Raw genomic sequence first — 22,912 nt, 5'->3', positions numbered from 1 at the left:
GGTCTTACAATCGCACTTTTTTTTAGGAAAAAAATTAATTAGTTAATTAAGCCAACAGTAAAATTAGCCCTTTTCTTTTTTATATTGTGAAAGATAATGTTACGCCAAATAAATTGATACCCAACATGTCATGCTTTAAAATTGCCCCCGCTCGTGGAATGGCGACAAACCTTAAAAATCTCCATAGGCGACGTTTAAAAAATTCTACAGGTTGCATGTTTTAAATTACAGAGGAGGTCTAGGGCTAGAATTACTGCCCTTGCTCTACCGATTGCGCTGATACCTCAGATGTGTGATTTGAATACAGTTTTCATATGCAGGCGCTACTCAGGTATGCATTCGCTTCTGCGAGCGAGCTCGGTGGGACAGGGCGCATTTAACTTTTTTTATTATTATTTCTTTTACCTTTTATTTTTACACTGTTAAAAGATAAAATGGTCACTTTTATTCCTATTTTATTCCTATTACAAGGAATGTAAACCTTGTAATAGAAAAAAGCATGACAGGACCTCTTAAATATGAGATCTGGGGTCAAAAAGTCCTCAGATCTCATATTTAGACCAAAATGCAAAAAAAAAAAAAAAACATGTCGCTTCTGCTCAGCAATTGTATGGAGATGGGTGGGGGCCATCTTCCCCTCACTCGTCTCCATACCTGACAGGACGCGATCGCTTCCGCCGCTGCCGACAAGTGGCGGAGGGCACCGGATCGCTACGGGGGGCCCTCTCCCGCCACTGATAAAAGTGATCTGGCGGTGAATCCGCCACAGAGAAAACTTTCATCTTGCAGTGGACCTCCCGCTGAAGAAGGGGATACCGGGGTTATGGAAGCTAGCTGCTGCCATAACAACGATATCCTCTTTCAAAGGAGGCAAGTGTTTAAAGGGGTTATAAACCCTTGTGGTTTTTCACCTTAATGCATCCTATGCATTAAGGTGAAAAAACACCTGGTAATTATCTGTTGCGGGGAGCAGCCACGAGAGCCGCCGGGGGACCTCAGTAGAGGATGTTCAGGGCCACTGTGTGCAAAACGAGCTGCACAGGCGAGGTAAGTATGACATGTTTGTCATTTAAAAAAAAAAAAAATGTAGGCCAAGTGCAATTTTTTGAGACTATGCTCAAAGTATTACTGCCTCATATGCAGGGCCATATCATAATAGGGGGAGACAGTAAGGTCTCCTTAGATCAAGCCCTAGACAGAACTAATGCACAAAAGACAATATTAAAACATACCCCCAAATAGGGTTGTAAACTGGCCCGGATATTACACTCCTATGATCTCAGACATTTGGAGGGACCTCAACCCCACGACCAGATTATACCCACTATTCTCAGGTCCACAAAACATATTCACGCATTGACCATATATTCCTTCCATCCGTGGACACAGCCAAAATACTATCCGTCTCGTGGTCAGACCATTCTCCAGTGTTGATTTCATTGACTGATTTATGGACCAGACAAAAACCCTCAGCGTGGCACCTCAATGCTTCACTACTTAATGATCCTAATCTATATACTGAGATAGAGATGGCCATACGCCAATACTTCATTGATAATCTCGCAACAGATACCTCCCCGTGTGTTAACTGGGCGGCACACAAGGCTACAATCCGGGGCAAATTGATCCAAATAGCCTCCAGAACCAAACAAAACCAATCACAAACGATACAACAAAAAGAGACAGAACTGAAACACATAGTCCAGGAACAAAAATCTAACCCTCGACTAGACCTGAGGCATAAAATAGAAGCGGCGCATACAGCATTAAATCTTAGCCTCACCACTAGGGCAGAGAAATATTTACGATAGTACACCGTACAACCCGGCCATGCCGAGATCGCGGACTCAGGAAGGGAAGTTATCTCAAAATCCCCAATTACTTATAGAGGAATTTTCAAACTTTTTCTCAAAGCTATATAAGAAACCAAACCCATTCCCAGCAACCCTGGCGGACAAATTCTTCCACGATATCCCCCTCCCGAAGGTAGCACGGGCTGATATAGAATTGATGGAAGATGAGTTCACAGAGGGAGAAATAGCGGCAGCTATTAAGAGCCTAAATCCTGCAAAAGCACCGGGTCCGGATGGCTTTACCGGCCAATATTCTAGAAAATACGCAGACTTCCTGACGCCACATCTGTGTTCCTTCTTCAATGCATTAAGAAGGGGAACACCCTTGGCCTCACAGGAGAACACTGCTTTCAATCATGTAATTCCCAAACCAGGGAAAGATCATGGAGACCCAGCTAATTATCGTCTGATTTCCTTAATTAACGTGGACCTTAAACTGATGACTAAAATCTTAGCGACTAGAATGAATACTTTCCTTTCCAAATACATACACCCGGACCAGGTGGGCTTTGTACCCAACCCCCAGGCCCCTGACCAAACTCGATGGATGATAGATAAAATAGCAGCTCTCCAGTCAAATTGGGACAACCAGGGCGAACGCAAAGGGATGCCATTGTCTTTAGATCTTTGTAAAGCGTTTGACTCAGTGACGTGGGAGTACATTCACTATGCACTGAACAGATACTGTTTCGGGCCTAACTTTTTGGCGACACTGTGGACACTATACAGCATACCCACTGCCAGACTCCTGATAAAAGGATATAGCTCCCACACCATAGGTATACATAGAGGGACACGACAAGGCTGCCCCCTGTCTCCCATCTCATTTATATTGGCATTGGAACCCCTAGCAATTAAACTACGAAAACACCCGGATATAAAAAGGCATATTATTGTGGAGATAGAGAGCACAAACGTGCCTTATTTGACGATATTTTAATGCTTCGTTCATCGCCAATAACGTCACTGCCCAATTTGTACCAAACCCTAAGCCATTTTACGGCGGTCTCAGGTCTTACGATCAACCATTCGAAATCGGAAGCACTCAACCTTACATTGGACCCACAGACGGTGCAACAAATTCAAAGTTCATTCCAGTTTAGGTGGCAAAAAGACGCCCTCCCATATTTAGGAATTTCCCTAACTCCTTTCCTACAAACCTTTTATCAGGCCAATTATCCTCCCATATACAGAAAACTGACAGCGGACCTTCAAAGGTAGACTTAAACTCCACCGTCCTGGTTTGGCAGGCTGTACTCGATAAAAATGAACCTCTTGCCGCGACTGTTGTACTTGTTCAGAACGCTCCCGATCGCAATCCACAAACCTGATATTAAAGCATTTCAGAATAAGATTATGAAGTTTATATGGGGAGATAAAAGACCCAGGGTGAACAGGCGTACCCTTTATACACCCAAAAAGGAAGGGGGCTTGGGGGTCCCGAACTTAACTAAATACTTTGAAGCTGCACAGCTAGCCCAACTAATTCGCTCCCACTTCTCATTAGCCCAACCATCATGGATGAAAATAGAATCATCCCTCCATCCCACTAAATCAGTCACATGATGTGGTTACGAATGCGTGACAGACCAATCATATTATGCCCCACTTTATCGTTCTCCCTAAGCCTATGGGACAGTCTGTTGAAGTCTAATGCATTCCGTTCCACTCATTCCCCGTTAGCTCCATTGTTGGGAAACCGTGATTTCACCCAGGGTCTTAATCCTCAGGAGTTCGCCTGGTGGTCAAATAAGGGCTTGAAACGCATTGCTGATATGTGTGACCACAAAAGGTATCTTATCGAAACAAACCCCCAACAGAAAAATATCAACTTCCGGATACAGAGGTATACAGCTACCTGCAGATTGTGCATTATATGAAGGCATTACAGAAGGCAAATTATATCACCACCTCCACCTCTATGGAATACCTGTGCAGGTCCATCGATAAGCATACAGGCCACATCTCGAAAATATATAGTATCCTATCCTCAAAGGCAGAAAAACTATTTTACATGAATAAGTGGGAACAGGATATAGGGACAACACTAGAACTTGATAAATGGGTTAAAATGGCGCAATCCGCCTCAAAAGCATTTATCAATACCTCACTGATAGAGGCAAATTATAAGGTATTAATGCGCTGGTATATGGTACCTGCGAGAGTGGCCAATTATGCCCCAAACGTCTCCTCGTCATGTTTTAGAGGTTGTGGTATGGAGGGCACGGTATTCCATATATGATATAAGCGTTTTTGGATACATGTTTACAATTTTATTTACACAATAACACAGGTTAACCTAACTAAATCACAACAGGCACTGCTGGGAGACCAAATAGAAGAAGTGCCGAGGCACACAAAAAGATTTACGTCATTTATCTTTACGGCAGCCAGGATAGCGGTAGCTAGATCCTGGAGGGCGCCTGTCGTCCCCCCCGACTCGGTGAAAGCAAAACTGTCATGGATTATGATCAATGAACGCCTCTCAGCAATCTTACAAGATAAACAATCAGTTTTTGATCAGATCTGGGAACCGTGGTTGAAATATTTATCTGAAGGTTTATGAGCTGCTGGTATAATTTCATGGAGAATATCAGGGGTGCACTCTCCCCCTCCCTCCCCCCTTGTTGTGTTTTTTTTTCCCTGTCTTTTGTTTTCATCTCTCCTCCTCCTCCTTCCCCCCACCCCCCTTGTTTCCTTATTTCTTCCTCTCTGTGAGACATTTCCCTTGGGGTTCTACATGACAGACCAGTAGGGGGCTGAGGGCCCTGGGGCCCTTTGGTTTGGGGGGGGGGGTGGAGCCCCCCCCGCCCACAGTGTGATCTCATGTGGGGGGCGGGTGGGGCTCTCATCCATCCTCTCTCCTCCCATGAAAAAACTACAAAAATAAGGATAGTATGGATAATTCCAAGGAAAATATGAGTTTAAAAAACAAAACAAAAAAACAGATAAAAGTAGATTTTTTTGTATCTCCTTTCTCTTTGTGTGATATGCTCCTAGTTAGTTTGTTTCTTGAAATGATTTAACAGAGAAGGGAGCTGGAGGGAGAGAGAAAAGGGAAAAATGACCGATAAAGGAGAAAAGAGGAAGAGGAAGACTCTGGAGCAGATAAAATGTTTTCTTAAAGCCTCATAGGTCGTGAAGGCTTAGATAAGTTATGTTTATTTCTCTCTTAAATGTCAAAACCTTTAATGTACAGTTCATCTGTTAAAACTAATAAAAATTAATCGAAAAAAAAAAAAAAAACGATCCTTTACAATCACTTTAACCAGTTGCCGACCACCGCACGACGATGTACGTCGACAGAATGGCACGGGCAGGCATATGGCCGTACCGATCGCCCCCCCCCCCCCCCCCGGTGCCAGCGGCGGTCGGAATCCGTTCAGGAGCGATCCAGGATGAGGGGGCGGCCATTCATTCATGGCCACCCCCTCGCGATCGCTCCTGACGAATGGAAGTGCAGCATGACATCACTTCCTCTCCTGTAATGTAAACACAGGCAGAGGAAGTGATGTAATCTCTCCTCCGTGTCGGTATTTTTCGTTCCGTACACTACACAGTAGAACATGCCAGGCACACTCTCACCCCCCCTTCACCCCCCCCAATCACCCCTGCACCCCCAGTCACAGTGACACCAATTGCATTTTTTTTTTTTGCATTGGTGTCATTTGTGACTGTAATAACTGTTAGGGCAGTTAGGGTTAGCCCCCTTTAGTTCTAAGGTACCCCCCTAACCCCCCCAATAAAGGTTTAACCCCGTGATCACCCCCCGTCGCCAGTGTCACTAAGGCTGGGTTCACATTGCAGCGGTTTATGAGAACGGATGTGATTCGCACCGCACTGCAGTGCAAATCACATCCGATCTCTGTGCGATTCGAGTTCAGCCATACAGATAGTATGGCTGAATTTGCGTCGCACCCGCCGCAAACTCGCACGGGACCCTTTTTTTGGTCCGCAGCAGAATCGGATCGCATGGGTGTTCACCATGCGATCCGATTCCTGTCCGAGTTTGCAGATCGCACTGCGATATGCAAACTGATCTGGGGGTGTCATTAACATTTCACTGACACTCCCAGCAGTTCGCATAGGGCAGTGTGATGCGGGAACCCGCCGCGGATTCGTGGCGTTCCCGCATCGCTCCAGTGTGAACCCAGCCTAATAAGCGATCGTTTTTCTGATCGCTGTATTAGTGTCACAGGTGACGCTAGTTAGGCAGGTATTTAGGTTCGCCGCAGCTTTTTATAGCGCCAGGGACCCCCATATACTACCGCATAAAGCCCCCTGATTGCCCCCTAGTTAACCCTTTCACCAGTGATCACCATATAACTGTTACAGGTGACGCTGGTTGGTTAGTTATTTTTTTATAGTTTCAGGGCACCCGCCATTTATTACCTAATAAAGGTTTAACCCCTTGATCACCCGGCGGGTGATATAAGTTTGAGGGTCAGATAAGGTCTGCGTCGCCCCAGGCAGCGTCAGGTTAGTGCCAGTACCGCTAACACCCACGCACAAAGCATACACCTCCCTTAGTAATATAGTATCTGATCAGATCTATATTAGCGTCGCCAGCAGTTTAGGTTTCCCAAAAAGCATTGTTAGCGGGATCAGCCCAGATACCTGCTAGCACCTGCGTTTAGCCCCTCCGCCAAGCCCAGACCAGCCCACCCAAGTGCAGTATCGATCGATCACTGTCACTTACAAAACACAACACACATAACTGCAGCGTTCGCAGAGTCAGGCCTGATCCCTGCGATCGCTAACAGTTGTTTTTGTAGCGTTTTGATACAGTCGCTGACAGCCTAGGTGCTTTTTTACCTGTGAGTCTCACTAGTGTACCCCTAAATTTAGGGGTGTCTCCAAAATGGGGTCATTTGGGGGGGGGGGGTTTGTGCCATCTTGGCATTTTATGGCCTTCAAAACTGCGATGGGTAGTGAGGAGTAAAATCAAAAATTTACACCCTTAGAAATCCTGAAGGCAGTGCTTGGTTTTCGGGGCCCCGTACGCGGCTAGGCTCCCAAAAAATCCCACACATGTGGTATCCCCGTACTCAGGAGAAGCAGCAGAATTTATTTTGGGGTGTCATTTCACATATGCCCATGGCATGTGTGAGCAATATATCATTTAGTGACAACTTTGTGAAAAAAAAAGAAAAAAAAAGTTTGTAATATTCCCGCAACTTGTGGCAAAATATAAAATATTCCATGGACTCAACATGCCTCTCAGCAAATAACTTGGGGTGTCTACTTTCTAAAATGGGGTCATTTGTGGGGGTTTTGTGCCATCTTGGCATTTTATGGCCTTCAAAACTGTGATAGGTAGTGAGGAGTGAAATTACAAATGTATGCCCTTAGAAATCCTGAAGGCGGTGCTTGGTTTTCGGGGCCCCGTACGCAGCTAGGCTTCCAAAAAGTCGACCACATGTGGTATCCCCATACTCAGGAGAAGCGGCAGAATGTATTTTGGGGGGAAATTCCACATATAACCATGGCATTTGTGAGCAATATATCATTTAGTGACAACTTTGTGTAAAAAAAAATAATAATTTTTTTTTTGTCATTATTCAATCGCTTGAGGCAAAAAAATAAAATATTCAATGGGCTCAACATGCCTCTTATCAATTTCCTTAGGGTGTCTACTTTCCAAAATGGGGTCATTTGGGGGGGTTTTGTACTGCCCTGCCATTTTAGCACCTCAAGAAATGAGATAGGCAGTCAAACTAAAAGCTGCGTAAATTCCAGAAAACGTACCTTAGTTTGTAGATGTGACAACTTTTGCGCAAACCAATAAATATACAGTTATTGACTTTTTTTTTACCAAAGACATGTGGCTGAATACATTTTGGCCTAAATGTATGACTAAAATTGAGTTTATTGGATTTTTCTAATAACAAAAAGTAGAAAATATCATTTTTTTTCAAAATTTGCGGTCTTCTTACGTTTATATCGCAAAAAATAAAAATCGCAGAGTCAGTCAAATACCTTTAAAAGAAAGCTCTATTTGTGGGAAAAAAGACGCAAATTTTGTTTGGGTACAACATTGCATGACCGTGCAATTACCAGTTAAAGCAGCGCAGTGCCAAATTGTAAAAAGACCTCTGGTCATTGACCAGCAAAATGGTCCGGTCTGAAAGTGGTTAACTAGGTATTAGGCCCTTTTCACACTAGTGCGATTTTTCCTGCGCCTGCCGTTGTGCTGCAATACAGGACAATGTGTTGAATCACAATTGTGGAAGTGATAATGTAATGAAAAACTGCACAGTGATCAGGAATGAGCTCAGGTGTGTATAGATCCAAACCCCATATGAGTTAATCCACCAGGAAGCTGTCACTCACACCGCCAATCATAAGCTGCCTACGTCTTTTTCCCCATGTAGCTGCAGGTATATAAGGGACATGCATATGTGGGGAATGCCTCAGCTGCTTATGATTTGCCAGGAAGTTGTTGCCAGATAGCTCACGCACATTCGGACTATTATTTGAACTTGCCTGAGCTCATCCCCAATGGTGATCTCTGTTAAAGTGTAACTCCACTTTTATTGAGAAAAAAAAAAACATTCCCCTCTGGGTGATCTATATACATTGCAAGGATTATAACAACCTGTGTTGCAGATTCCTACCTCCTGTTATCCTGAAGTAATCCATTTGTGTCTGTCTGTGCCTCAGTGCTGAGTGGGTCTAATGGGAGTGGTTTCATAATTATCAGTAAGCTGTGCAGCTGCAGGACCCCGTTGAGGAAAGCTACTGGCCATGCATCCCTTTAGATGTGTTCATATTGGAAGTATTAGCTCACCAAAAATGACATTTTTGTTGCATCTTAGACAGACATCTGGGAAAAATAGTGAGCCAATCACACACACACACAGAAAATTATGTTTCTGGGGAGTGGCCAGTACACATTCTGTGTGCAGAACAACTCCATGTAGCCATACTGCATTGCATTTATAGAAAATTACAGAGGCTGCAGATTGAAAAGTAAAGCTAATTTTTAAAAACGGTCTATTACAATATGACTTGTATCACAAGTGTACACGCTATATTATTTGTTCTTTATTTGCTATTTTTTTAAGTCACTACTTCAGCTAATAGGTTCTCATAGCTGAGGGCTTAGTTCTAGCTAAAGCAGTCTGGTTTAGGTATTGGGTTTTCTGGTAAATCAAATCACATTGTAGGTAATGTAACAAGTAACAAATACACAGGGGAGGTGTCATGTTTTTGGGCCCCTTCACATGGCAGTGTCCGTTCAGTCTCAGCAGGGGAAGCCAGACTGATCTGCCGCTGGATCAGAAAGTTACAGATGTCACATTTGTGACATCTGTGTGTTTTGAATATTCCTCCATGGAAAACCAGACCTTATGGGTGGGTGGATTTAAGTGAAATTGTGTCTGCCTCTGTCTGTCTGCCGCTGGTCTGCAAAACTTTCTGTCTGGTTAAATGAACCTGAACAGACCCAGAGGTAGGTGAATGTAACTTTACTTACATCCATCCACCTATAAGGATGTATTGCTGTCCGTTATGACCCGTGTAAACACAGGTCAAAAATTGGACAGGCGGATTGCCCATGTGAAAGGGGCCATACAGTTGACATTTCCTGACATGGACCCACAATTTGTTAGTGCATTATTTCTTCTTTCACATGATACATCCATTAGCAAAACCAGATATGGATAGACTTGCATTCTATTTTACAAATGTATCAACAAATGTTTTGGCTTGGTTTTGTTTCTGTAACCAGAGATATATATATATATACACACACACACATACACATATACATATACATATACACACACACACACACACACACATATACAGTGCCTTGCGAAAGTATTTGGCCCCCTTGAACTTTTCAACCTTTTGCCACATTTCAGGCTTCAAACAAACATTTAAAATTTTTATTTTTTGAGAAGAATCACCAACAAGTGGGACACAATTGTAAACTGGAACGAAATCTATTGGATATTTTAAACTTTTTTAGCAAATAAAAAACTGAAAAAAGTGGTGCGTGCAAAATATTCGGCCCCTTTACTTTCAGTGCAGCAAACTCACTCCAGAAGTTCAGCGAGGATCTCTGAATGATCCAATGTTGTCCTAAATGACTGATGGTGATAAATAGAATCCACCTGTGTGTAAGCAAGTCTCTGTATAAATGCACCTGCTCTGTGATAGTCTCAGGGTTCTGTTGAAAGCGCAGAGAGCATCATGAAGACCGAGGAACACACCAGGCAGGTCCGTAATACTGTTGTGGAGAAGTTTAAAGCCGGATTTGGATACAAAAAGATTTCCCAAGCTTTAAACATCCCAAGGAGCACTGTGCAAGTGATCATTTTGAAATGGAAGGAGTATCAGACCACTGCAAATCTACCAAGACCTGGCCGTCCCTCTAAACTTTCAGCTCAGACAAGGAGAAGACTGATCAGAGATGCAGCCAAGAGAGAGAGTCTGTCCATAGGACAACAATCAGTCATACACTGCACAAATCTGGCCTTTATGGAAGAGTGGCAAGAAGAAAGCCATTTCTCAAAGATATCCATAAAAAGTCTCGTCTAAAGTTTGCCACAAGCCACCTGGGAGACACACCAAACATGTGGAAGAAGGTGCTCTGGTCAGATGAAACCAAAATCGAACTTTTTGCCCACAATGCAAAATGATATGTTTGGTGTAAAAGCAACACAGCTCATCACCCTCAACACACCATCCCCGCTGTCAAACATGGTGGTGGCAGCATCATGGTTTGGGCCTGCTTTTCTTCAGCAGGGACAGGGAAGATGGTTAAAATTGAGGGGAAGATGGATGCAGCCAAATACAGGACCATTCTGGATGAAAACCTGTTGGACTCTGCAAAAGACCTGAAACTGGGACGGAGATTTATCTTCCAACAAGACAATGATCCCAAACATACAGCAAAATCTACAAAGGAATGGTTCACAAATAAACGTATCCAGGTGTTAGAATGGCCAAGTCAAAGTCCAGACCTGAATCCAATCGAGAATCTGTGGAAAGAAAGAGCTGAAAACTGCTGTTCACAAACGCTCTCCATCCAACCTCACTGAGCTCGAGCTGTTTTGCAAGGAAGAATGGGCAAGAATTTCAGTCTCTTGATGTGCAAAACGGATAGAGACATACCCCAAGCGACTTGCAGCTGTAATCGCAGCAAAAGGTGGCTCTACAAAGTATTAACGCAAGGGGGCCGAATAATTTTGCACGCCCCACTTTTCATTTTTTTATTAGTTAAAAAAGTTTCAAAAATCCAATAGATTTCGTTCCACTTCACAATTGTGTCCCACTTGTTGGTGATTCTTCACAAAAAATAAAAATTTTATATCTTTATGTTTGAAGCCTGAAATGTGGCAAAAGGTTGAAAAGTTCAAGGGGGCCGAATACTTTCTCAAGGCACTGTAGCTATATAGTTAACTTGCATAGTTACATAGTGGGTGAGGTTGAAAAAAGACACAAGTCCATCAAGTCCAACCTATGTGTGTGATTATATGTCAGTATTACATTGTATATCCCTGTATGTTGTGGTCTTTCAGGTGGTTATCTAGTCGTTTTTTTAAACTATCAATGCCCCCCACCGCTGAGACCACCACCTGTGGAAGGGAATTCCACATCCTTATAAAGGGGTGGGTCCTGCGCAAATCGTGCCACTCAAAAAAAATACACAAATTCAAAATAATATAAATATGTGCATACATACAATGCCATGAAAAAAATATAGTCCAAAAAACAGCACGCATAAAAATATATAAAAAATATATAAAAAATGGAAAAAAGGTTTAATGATAGAACAATAATAAAATGTCCGCTACTCAAGGCTCCCAGAACTCTCACCTTTAAACAAAGTGAATAAGCAAATCAAACAAACTCCAGGATTCTCTTATTCCATTCATAAATAATAAATAATAGCCACCAGGAAATCCAAAGGAGGGATGTAATGATACAATTCCGCCACTAGAGGGCCAGTTCCAGCTTACAGAATAGGTGAAATGGATCTTCACTTCTATTTCACAGTGTATGGCTCAAAATAAGAGAGAGGAGGGGGAGAGAGAGAAACAGGAGACTTCCATAGTGTAGTAGTTTAAAAAACGGCAGGTAAATTTATTAAAAAGCAGTAAAGACTCTCACATTTTAATTGCAAAAACAAGCACAATCAGGAAGAGGGTATAGTGACAACTTCCTCCCGTCTTACTCTACTTCCGGTTCGTCCTCTGGCCAATCCCTACGCGTTACGTCATATGTAACGCGTAGGGATTGGCCAGAGGACGAACCGGAAGTAGAGTAAGACGGGAGGAAGTTGTCACTATACCCTCTTCCTGATTGTGCTTGTTTTTGCAATTAAAATGTGAGAGTCTTTACTGCTTTTTAATAAATTTACCTGCCGTTTTTTAAACTACTACACTATGGAAGTCTCCTGTTTCTCTCTCTCCCCCTCCTCTCTCTTATTTTGAGCCATACACTGTGAAATAGAAGTGAAGATCCATTTCACCTATTCTGTAAGCTGGGACTGGCCCTCTAGTGGCGGAATTGTATCATTACATCCCTCCTTTGGATTTCCTGATGGCTATTATTTATTATTTATGAATGGAATAAGAGAATCCTGGAGTTTGTTTGATTTGCTTATTCACTTCGTTTAAAGGTGAGAGTTCTGGGAGCCTTGAGTAGCGGACATTTTATTATTGTTCTATCATTAAACCTTTTTTCCATTTTTTATATATTTTTTATATATTTTTATGCGTGCTGTTTTTTGGACTATATTTTTTTCACGGCATTGTATGTATGCACATATTTAGATTATTTTGAATTTGTGTATTTTATTTGAGTGGCACGATTTGCGCAGGACCCACCCCTTTATATTCATTATTTGATAGTTTGTGTTCATTATTTTGTCCTGCTGCATTTTTTAGTTAGCATTTGCACTTTATATCACTCAGGCTTTTTTTCACAGCATCTGTGTTCCATTATATCTGATTTTGGATTTTGTTCCACTTTAGTCACTTATTACCACTTAGCGGCGCGAAGGCTGACCACTTTTATTTTAATTCCACATCCTTGCTACTCTTACAGTAAAGAACACTCTACGTAGTTTAAGGTTAAACCTCGTTTCTTCAAATTTTAATGAGTGGCCACGTGTCTTTTTAAACTTCCTTTAGCGAAAAAGTTTTATCCCTATTGTGGGGTCACCAGTAAGGCATTTGCAAATTGATATCATATCCCCTCTCAAGCGTCTCCTCTCCAGAGAGAATAAGTTCAGTGCTTGCAACCTTTCCTCAAAACTAATGTCCTCCAGACCCTTTATTAGCTGTTGCCCTTCTGTGTACTCGTCTTCATTTCCAGTACATTCTTCCTGAGGACTGGTGCACAGAACTGGACAGCACACTCTAGATCAGAGTTTTGTAGAGTGGCAGAATTATCATTTTCTCTGGAGTTGATCCTCTTTTTAAATGCATGCCAATATTCTGTTTGTTTTGTTAGCAGCAGCTTGGCATTGAACGACATTGCTGAGCCTATCTACTAGGACCCCAGGTCCTTTCCATCCTAATTTAAATTAAATAGGATTGGTCCCAGCACAGAACCCTGGAGGACCCCACTACCCACCCCTGACCATTCTGAGTACTCCCCATTTGTTACCACCCTCTGAACCCACCCTTGTAGCCAGTTATCAATCCATGTACTCACCCCTATGGTCCATGCCAACGGACCTTCTTTTGTACAGTAAACGTTTATGGGGAACTGTGTCAAATGCTTTTGTAAAATCCAGATACATCATGTCTACGGGCATTCCTTTATCTAGATGGCAACTCACCTTCTCATAGAAGGTTAATAGATTGGTTTGGCAAGAATAATTCTTCATGAATCCATGCCGATTACTGCTAATGATACCGTTCTCAGTACTAAAATGATTTTTGACTATTGATGTTAGGCTAACTCGTCTAATTCCCAGGGATGTATTTTGGGCCTTTTTTTAAATATTGGTGCTACATTGGCTTTTCTCCAATCAGCTGGTACCATTCCAGTAAGTAGACTGTCAATAAAAATTAGTAACAATGGTCTGACAATTACTTGACTGGGTTCCCCCAAGTACCCGCGGGTGCAAGCCATCTGGTTCCGGTGATTTATTAATGTTAAGTTTCTCAAGTCTAATTTTAATTCTGTCCTCTGTTAACCATGGAGGTGCTGCCTGTGATGTGTCATGAGGATAAACACTGCAGCTTTGGTTACTGAAGCCCCCCCCCCCCCCCCCCCCCGATTCCCTTGTGAAGACTGAGGAGAAGAATAAATTCAATACCTTCGCCACCTCCCTATCCTTTGTAACCAGATGTCCTTCCTCCTTCTTTATGGGGCCAATATGGTCTGTCCTCCCTTTTTTACTGTTTACATACTTAAAGTGGTAAACCAGCTGACTTTTTATTTTTTATTCTTATTTTTTTTTAGACCTGCAAGGGAAAAGGCATAATGAGCTAGTATGCAGCGCATACTAGCTCATTGTGAAATACTTACCTTAGAACGAGGCCTCGACATCTCGCCCAATCCACGCCGAGGGAGCTGACATGTTCCCTCGGCATGTCTTCCGGGGTATCGCGGCTCCAGCGCTGTGAGTGGCCGGAGCCGCGATATCGTCACTCCCGCGCATGCGCGCGGGAGATTTCTTTCCAGCAAGGTCTGGTGTCTGCCGGGCATTCAGCCGAAAATTCCCTATGTGCATGCGCTGCTGCAGTCAGCGGCTCATTGCAAGGGGAATATCTCCTAAACCACACAGGTTTAGGAGATATTTTTTAGGTAGGTAAATGTAAAAGTGTAGGTAAATGGAAAAAAAAAAAAACACTATACAACCGCTTTAAAGAATTTCTTGGGATTTTTTTTGCTCGCCTCTGCTATGTGTCTTTCGCGTTCTATCGTAGCCGCCCTAATGGTACCCTTACATTTCTTGTTGCAGATTGAAAAAGTAAATATTCCCATCAAGCTCAGGCTTTTGCAAACTTCCATAATTTTGGTCTAGAGAAAAGCAATATGACCCCCCCCCCCCCCCTTTTTTTCCCCATCCTGACCCCACAAAGACTGCTAGACCATTTTCCGCTATCCACCAATGTAGGAAATGGTACATTTCCAATGTCTGGCTTTCATTTCCAGGGATTATTGTTTCATTATTATTACTGAAAATCATTGTGTCATATAGAGCAGTCCTGGGTTTCAAGTACACCACATTCTTTTTCTTTTGTTTAAACTCATATCCTAGCTTGCTGTTTACACTAATGTACTGTGAACTGTAGCTATAGTAATTAATAAGTGTTCCTCAAGACCAAGACCTATCTTTTTTAAGATCCTTGCTAAACGCCGGAGAAAGACTACTGTCTGATAGTACAAAATAAATCCAAAATCCAAAAGAGAGAATCAGAACCACTTATAGGCACAGCACGTGTGCAGATCCTGCATTTCAGGTGTAGATTTTTCTCCAAGAGCATTGAGAGAGATAAGAACCTGCCAGATGGTTTAACACTCCTGTATTTGTTAATATGTCAGTTTTTAGGTATCCTGATTTTTTAACATCCGTAAATCCAAATGATATTTTACTATTTTTAATTATGTACATACCTTTGTATAATGCCATGCTGTAAGCTCTTGCAACTTGTTAAGGATTCTCCTGTGAAGAGATGACACATGACAACTTCTCTGCATTTGTGAAGAAATGAAATCAGTGCTTGAGCCTGAATGTTTCCATTGCGAGAAATAATGCACAGACGTTGAAGACGTGAGCAATAGCAAAGAGCCTGAAAGAACTTCTCATTAGCTGGAAAGTACGGTTGCTCTAGTCTGTAAAAATAACAGAAACATCACTTGTCAGCTTAAAGTAAAGTAAAGTGGACCAAAAATTAAAAGGTTAAGAGTTTTTATTACTATTGAAATGGGAATAAAATAACAATACCAACTCTGACAAAGAAATCCAACTATGTTGTACATATTCAGTCAAAGGAATAGATGAGACAACAAAAAGCCCTTTGTATTTGTTATACCTTTGAACACAAATTAAAAAAATTTAAATAAAATAAATCTCATTTTGGGATAGTGGGCTGAGCCTGGCAAACCATTCCTTTATAATCCTTTGCCAAGTAAAAATCCAGATTTCTGGGTAATAGCAACTGCACAACAAAAGTCAACTTCTATTAATAAGTACTTGCAGCCAATTGGGAAGCAACTGTCATAATACATGGTTTCGCCAGGGGTTGGGGGTAAATTCTCCTTTCCCCTCTTTTGTCTGGATGAAGGAATCTGGCTAAAGGAAAAAAAAACAAAAAAAACTATGTATGGCCAGCATTGGTCTTGCCAAACCTATCAAGGGGGGATACACAACTGGAGCCTTGAGCTATGATGAGAAAAGTCAAAGAAAATTTACATGGCTCTGTCCTTAAATGAGGAACATATTGCTTAGATATAAAAAGAGGGCATAACATACTTTGCAGGCACATCACATGTAAAGCAGACATTCTCTCATGCGACAAGACAATTCATCACTGATATTTTTAAGATACATAAAAAATCATTAATGTCGTGTGAGTTTCTCGTTCATTAGTGCAGTATAAATGATAGTGCTACAGTGTTCCTTTATCTCAGTGTAAACCAACCAGTTAGATGTGAAACAATACACAAAATTTTTCTGAGAAGTTGCAGACCAGGTTTCTGACATGAAATGTACTGCTGAATATCCTGCTTGATATACAGATGACCACTAGAGGGAGATTCTGGAAAAATAATACAGTAAACTCAAATATATACTTAGAAGAAGTCCAGGAAAAGCTTGTTTGGCTGTACTTCTCCTGTGGATCACAAGAGTGCAATTAGTTTGTGGCTGAAGTCCGCTCTCTACTGACATCACGGATTTCCGTCCAGGCACCGTGTCTTTGCAACAATAAAGTCTGGATGTGCCAGGTGCCTGGACTGACACCCGTCTCAGGCTCTCAGCGAGGTGCCGAGACCCTGGAATGGCCCGCTCCGCCCCCTCCACAGCCCAGCGCTCCAATGAGCGCTGAGGGAGCAGAGACCAATAGTCTGCAGCTCTCTGCTCACGGAGTTCTGAAAACCGAGTGATCGGCGGTGTTTGATCCCTCAGTTTTCAGTGTAAAGGTGCCAGGGGACAGATACAGCATCGGACCTATGCTGCATCCACCTAGGTAAGTATTAATGGAAGAAAAAATAAATAAATAAGAAACCGATACTTATTTTTTAAGGATAATATACTTAAGTTTCAATTTAAAGTGCATTGATATCTTTGCAACCAACTTTTGTAATTTTGTACAGTTACAATGAAGAAAAAGTCGCTCTAATACACCCTGGTTTAGATTTACTGCTTCAGGAATCACCTTCTTTACAACTTGGCATACATTAGATTACCAAATGTATTGGGACGCCTGCCTCTACACACTTGACCTTTAATGGCATCCCGTAGCCTGTAGGGTTCAATATTGAGTTGGCCCACAATTTGCAGCTTTAACAGATTCAACTCTTCCGGGAAGGCTGCCCACAAGGTTTAGGAGTGCGTCTATGGGAATGTTTGACTATTCTTTCAGAAGCACATTTGTGAGGTCAGGCACTGATGTGGGAGAGAAGGCCTGGCTTGCAGTCACCCCTCTAATTCATCCCAAAGGTGTTCTATTGCGTTAAAGTCAGTACTATGTAAAGGCCAGTCAAGTTCCTCCACTACAAACTCCTTCATCCATGTCTTTATGAACTTTGCTTTGTGCACTGGTCCAAATCATTTGATGAAGGGGGGGTTATGGTGCGGGGTTGTCTTTCAGGGGTTGGGCTTGGCCCCTTAGTTCCAGTGAAGGGAACTCTTAAGGTGTCAGCATACCAAGGCCGCATACACACGGGCGGATTGTCTGCCCAACTAAGTTCGTCAGACAATCCGACAGACAGTCCGTCCAAATTTTGAATGAACGGACTTGACCACACACGATGAACAGACAGTCCGCTGAAAACTTGCGCGATGACGTGTACAGCACGTATGACGGGACTAGAAAAACGACGTCCAATACACTGCAATGCAACCTTCGGCCATGTAAATCCTTTCTGAGCATGCACCATACTTAGTCCGTCCAACTTGCCTACACACGAGCGGACTGTCCGCTGAAACCAAGTTTGGACGGACAAAACCAAGTTTCAGCGGACAAAATTACGGAAATTCCGAAAGACAAAGTCCGTCAGACTGTCCGCTGAAAAAGTCCGCTGAAGCCCACACACGAGCGGATTGTCCGCTGAAACACGGTTCAGCGGACTAAGTTAGGCAGACAATCCGCCCGTGTGTACGCGGTCTAAGACATTTTGGCAATATCATGCTCCCAACTTTGTGGGAACAACCCCACACCATGATCCCACCCTCCACCAATTTATTTTGACCAGTGCACAAAGCAAGGTCCATAAGTACATTCCCAGAAGAGTTGAAGCTGTTATAGCTCCAAAGTGTGGGACAACTCTATATTGTACCTTACGGACTAAGACTGGGATGCCATTAAAGTTTATGTAAAGACAGGTGTCCCAATACTTTTGGTAATATAGCGTATGTGTGTTTTCAGGCTGGCTGTGTAGCATGGCAAAGGTGAGTAATTCATGATATTTGCCAAACATAATTGCAAATCCTTTGGCACTACACCTGCAGCATTTGTATTTCAAATGTGTCTTTAGCGGTCTACCTGCAGTTTTGCTTTATATCTTTTTATATTTTAATCCAAAATCCTTGTTGTCACAGTGACACTGGTTTCACCATACAAGAATTGAGGGAACTTTCACACAAGAACACAGACTACAATAAAAAGCTGACAGGGGTTCTAGTCATCACCTACTAAATTTTGATGTGCGTTTCTGTGCTGTTGGAGATTTTACTTCCTATCTAGTGAAACCATTCTCACTAGGGCAGTAATGCCAGTCAAGGTGCGATTTTCTTTTCTGCAAGCACGTGTTACAGGAAAGAAAATCACTCAATTTCACAGTGTTCTCCCGTTGAGGGGCACAGGAAGCCATCCCTCCCAGGAAAACACACATTGAATATTGCTAGAAAAAAAACTGACAGGGTGATTGTACCCAAGTTGATCGATCAACTTGAGTACAATCAGCCTGCCCTTACATGGTTCAGATCTTTGCCAGTCCATGCTAATCCGGCTGAGATTCAAACCATTTATAGCCAGCCCAAGTGAAGGGAACTCTTTCTAATGAAGCCGCAAGATTAAAACACCATTAAAAAAAAAAAAAAAAAAAAGCTAGTACAGGTCCAATCTAAACGTGTCCTGAATTAGTAAGTGTATATGTATAGTTTTCATTTACACTTTTCATTTTTTCAACCTTTGTCTGTGCTAACAGCAAAATCTCAGTGCTCATTCATTTACAAGTAAATAATTCTAAATCCCAAGCTCTAAACTACTCCTTAGAAACACATAGTCCAAGCATTGCAAAACTGATTCTCCTTCAAGTGGCAAACCGAAGCCCTTCCATATTTAGGCATCTCTAAGCACCTCCTCCCTCCACACACTATATCGGAAGAATTACCCTCCCTTAGTCAAAAGATTAAGGGAGGACATTAAACAATGGTCCAACCCCCCCCCCCCCCCCCCATCATGGTTTGGTCTGTTGTACTTGATCAAAATAAATATTTTGCCTTAAGTGCTATACTTATTTAGAATGCTCCCTGTAATAATACCTATGTCTGACTTAAAGAAATGTCTAACACAGCTATTACAATTTATATGGGGTAATAAAAGTAGGGTAGATTAGGGGGAAGTGGGCAGTAAACACAGTATAAGGGTGCCAATTTTAAAAATGTCGCTACACTTTCTCTCACCACAAGCCTGCAACTGAAAGTGTTGCAGCCAGTGCTCTTTAGTCAACCCTTTAAAGGGACTCAGGGAGCAGTCTAAGCACACCTAGGCTTCCATAAGGGAAATGCAGTCCTCACCAAGTAGATTTGAGATATTGGGTAGGATCCTGGGAACACACTACATCCAAACAGCCTTCTCCTTCCTGCTGGACATATACCCTCAAAGAGTCTTTTTGTACAGGGTCAGAAACCATTAATCACACCAAGACAGAAGTACAGTTAAATCACCCTTGTTTAATAATAAAAAAAGATAAACCGTAAACGTAGTCAAAACACAGCCAGAGTTCGGGAAACCGAATGGATATTCAGACAAGCCAAAACGTCAGGGAGCCAGAGAAGAGCGTAGTAGAATCACCAGCAGGATCTGGAGCCAGAAGGAATGTCAGCCAAGCAAGTCTTTAACAGGAACACAGCAGAGTTTCTCTAGAGATGTGACCAAGGCAAAGGAAGAGATTGTATGGACTGGATGGCTTTAAGGGGTTGTAAAGGTAAATGTTTTTTCACCTTAATGCATTCTATGCATTAAGGTGAAAAAACATCTGACAGTGCCTGCGCCCCCAGCCCCCCCCCCCCCGTTTTACTTACCTCACCCCTCGAAAGTCCCACACTTGTCCAACGACGTCCTTTCCACCGTTCAGCCTGGCCGTTGATTGGCTGGAGTGGATGGATGGAAAGCAGCGCAGCCACTGGCTCCGCCTATGTCAATCACATCCACTGACGCGGAGCGCCGGGGGGCGGGGCCGTGTGATACAGCGAGCAGCTATAGCCACCGGCTGCATCATGCTTCTCACCATGCGAGGGAGCTCGCATAAACGTGAGAAGCACCTGCGGGAGGAAGCCAAGACAGCCGCCGAGGGACCCCAGAAGAGCAGGTTTGGGGCCACTCTGTGCAAAACAAGCTGCACAGTGGAGGTAAGTATAACATATTTATTATTTAAAAAAAAAAAAATTACTTTACAATCCCTTTAAGTCACTGTGGAAAGATAGGAGCTGGCAATTAGCCGACAGCTGAGCAGCCAGCTTAGAGAAGTAAGGGCTGAGCCCAGCCCTGACAGTACCCCCTCCTCAATGACCCTTCCCCCTCAGAGGACCACCAGGCTTGAGGGGAAAATAACTATGGAAATCACAGAGGACGACAGGGGCATGTACGTTCTAGGATGATAACCAAGAGCGTTCCTCCGGACCGTCATAACCTTTTCAATGAACCTTTTCAAAGATACTGTATGCGCCCACGGAACCTACGGGAGTCAACAATGGACTCTACTTCATACTTATCATGGTTCTCAATCTGGGTGGGGACGAGGCACTGAGGTGATAAAGCGGTTGCAGACCAAAATGTTTTAATAAGGAGACAGGAAATACATTTGAGATACACATATTAAAAGGAAGATCTAATGTGTAAACTACTGAGTTAATCCTGCAAAGAATACGGAAAGGCCCAATAAGCTGAGGTACGAATTTCAGAGAGGGAACACGAAGTTGGAGGTTGCGAGATGACAGCCAGACTCTGTCCCCAACCAGGTAGGAAGGCTCAGGCAGGCGTCTGGTCAGCTTGGAGTCTGTACCTATCATTAGCATGTTGCAAATTCTCCTGGACTTGTGCCCAAGTGGAACGAAGACCAAGGAGATGCTCCTCCAACACAGAAATACAAATCAGTCAGGCAACATAGAAGGTTGGAAACCATAGTTCGCCATAAACGAGGACAATCAAAAAGCAGAATTCAAGGTACTATAGTGAGCAAACTCCGTCCCATGGTAAGAGGTCTGAGCAGTTGTTATGATGGTCAGAAATATAGCAACCTAGGAATTGCTCCAAGTACTGACTGGCTCGTTCTGCAGCCCCATTAGACTGCGGGTGATATGCAGAAGAAAAAGCAAGCTGAATTCACAACTGTGCACAAAAGGCTCGCCAGAACCGGGACACAAACCGCCTATCCCTGTCCTAGACAATCACTTTGGGTAGCCCATGTAAGCTGAAGATCTCCCGAACAAAAATGGAAGCCAGTTCCTTAAAAGTGGGTAACTTCTTAAGTGGAATACAATGAGACATTTTCGAGAATCGGTCAACCATAACTGGGTTGCCCTGAGAGTTGGGTAACTCCACAATGAAATCCATAGTCAGATGGGTCCAGGGCTTCTCTCCATTGGGTAAGGGTTATAGGAGGCCTACTGGAAGGTGTTGTGGAGTCTTACTCTGAGCATACAGGGAACAGGCAGCTATGAAGGCGGTTACATCAGCACGTAGACTAGGCCACCAGAATTGTTGGGAAATGGCCCAAAAGAGTTGATTCTTCCCAGGGTGGCCAGCAGCCTTCAGAGAATGGAGCACGGCAGTACGGAGACTCTGGGACAAATCAGCGGTCACAAGGTTTCTTAGGAGAAGCATGGACCAGAGCAGCAAGAATTTTGTCACCCAAAAGCAGAAGTGAGACCAGTGCGAAACGTAGCCAGAATACAATCAGGAGGAATCACGGGAACCGAAATCGGCTCCATCTTGGAAGTGGAGGAAAATGGACGTGAAAAAAAGTGTCAGCCCTTACATTCTTAGTACAGGTTAAGAATGAGGCAATGTAATGAAAAATGGACAAAAAAAAGCCCATTGCACCCTTCTGAGAGAGGCGTTTAGCCTCAGACAAGAATGCATGATTCTTATGGTCAGTAAGAATGAGAACCGGCACAGTGGTACCTTCGAGGAGATTTCTACATTCTTTCATGGCTCAAATGATCTTTAACAGCTCTCTGTCACCAATCTCGCAATTGCACTGCACAGGCGACAATTTCTTGGAAAAGTAGCCAAAAGGATGCATAGCGCTCTCAGGAGGTAGGACGTTGAGACAGAAGGGTGCCAACGCCAGTCTCAGAAGCATCAACTTCTAGGATAAAAGGCAACGTAGGATCAGGATGTGCCAACACAGGAGCAGAAACAAAGGCAGCCTTGAGACTCTCAAATGCCTTAATGGACTCCGAAGACCAACTCTGTGGGTTACCGTCCTTTGTGGTCATATCAGTCAGGGGCTTGACTAGAGACGAGAAGTTAAGAATAAATATCTGGCAAAGCCAAGAAAATGCAGCAGAGGACGTAAACGGGTCAGGGCCACTGTAGAAACAGGTACAATGTAGCTCCTGAGTATAGCAGTTAGAACATTTAATAATAAAAAAACATAATGGAAACATTCACAAATGAACGATAACAAACATCATT

At 43.0% G+C, this 22,912-nt stretch overlaps 1 protein-coding gene across 1 annotated transcript in view; it reads right to left on the bottom strand.

Moving 5' to 3' along the window:
- FBXL18 (F-box and leucine rich repeat protein 18) overlaps positions 1-22,912 on the bottom strand; it is a 263,250-nt gene that overhangs the window by 86,626 nt on the left and 153,712 nt on the right. The window contains exon 4 of the mRNA XM_077448714.1: positions 15,441-15,659. Within this exon, the coding sequence (XP_077304840.1) occupies positions 15,441-15,659 (219 nt within the window). The remainder of the gene's footprint in view (positions 1-15,440; positions 15,660-22,912) is intronic.

This window comes from Lithobates pipiens, unplaced genomic scaffold, assembly GCF_037356315.1.
Source record: "Lithobates pipiens isolate NorthernLeopardFrog02 unplaced genomic scaffold, aLitPip1_a1.2 Scaffold_22, whole genome shotgun sequence".
In the NCBI taxonomy this organism is placed as follows: domain Eukaryota; kingdom Metazoa; phylum Chordata; class Amphibia; order Anura; family Ranidae; genus Lithobates; species Lithobates pipiens.
This window is presented reverse-complemented; position numbering and strand designations above follow the sequence as displayed.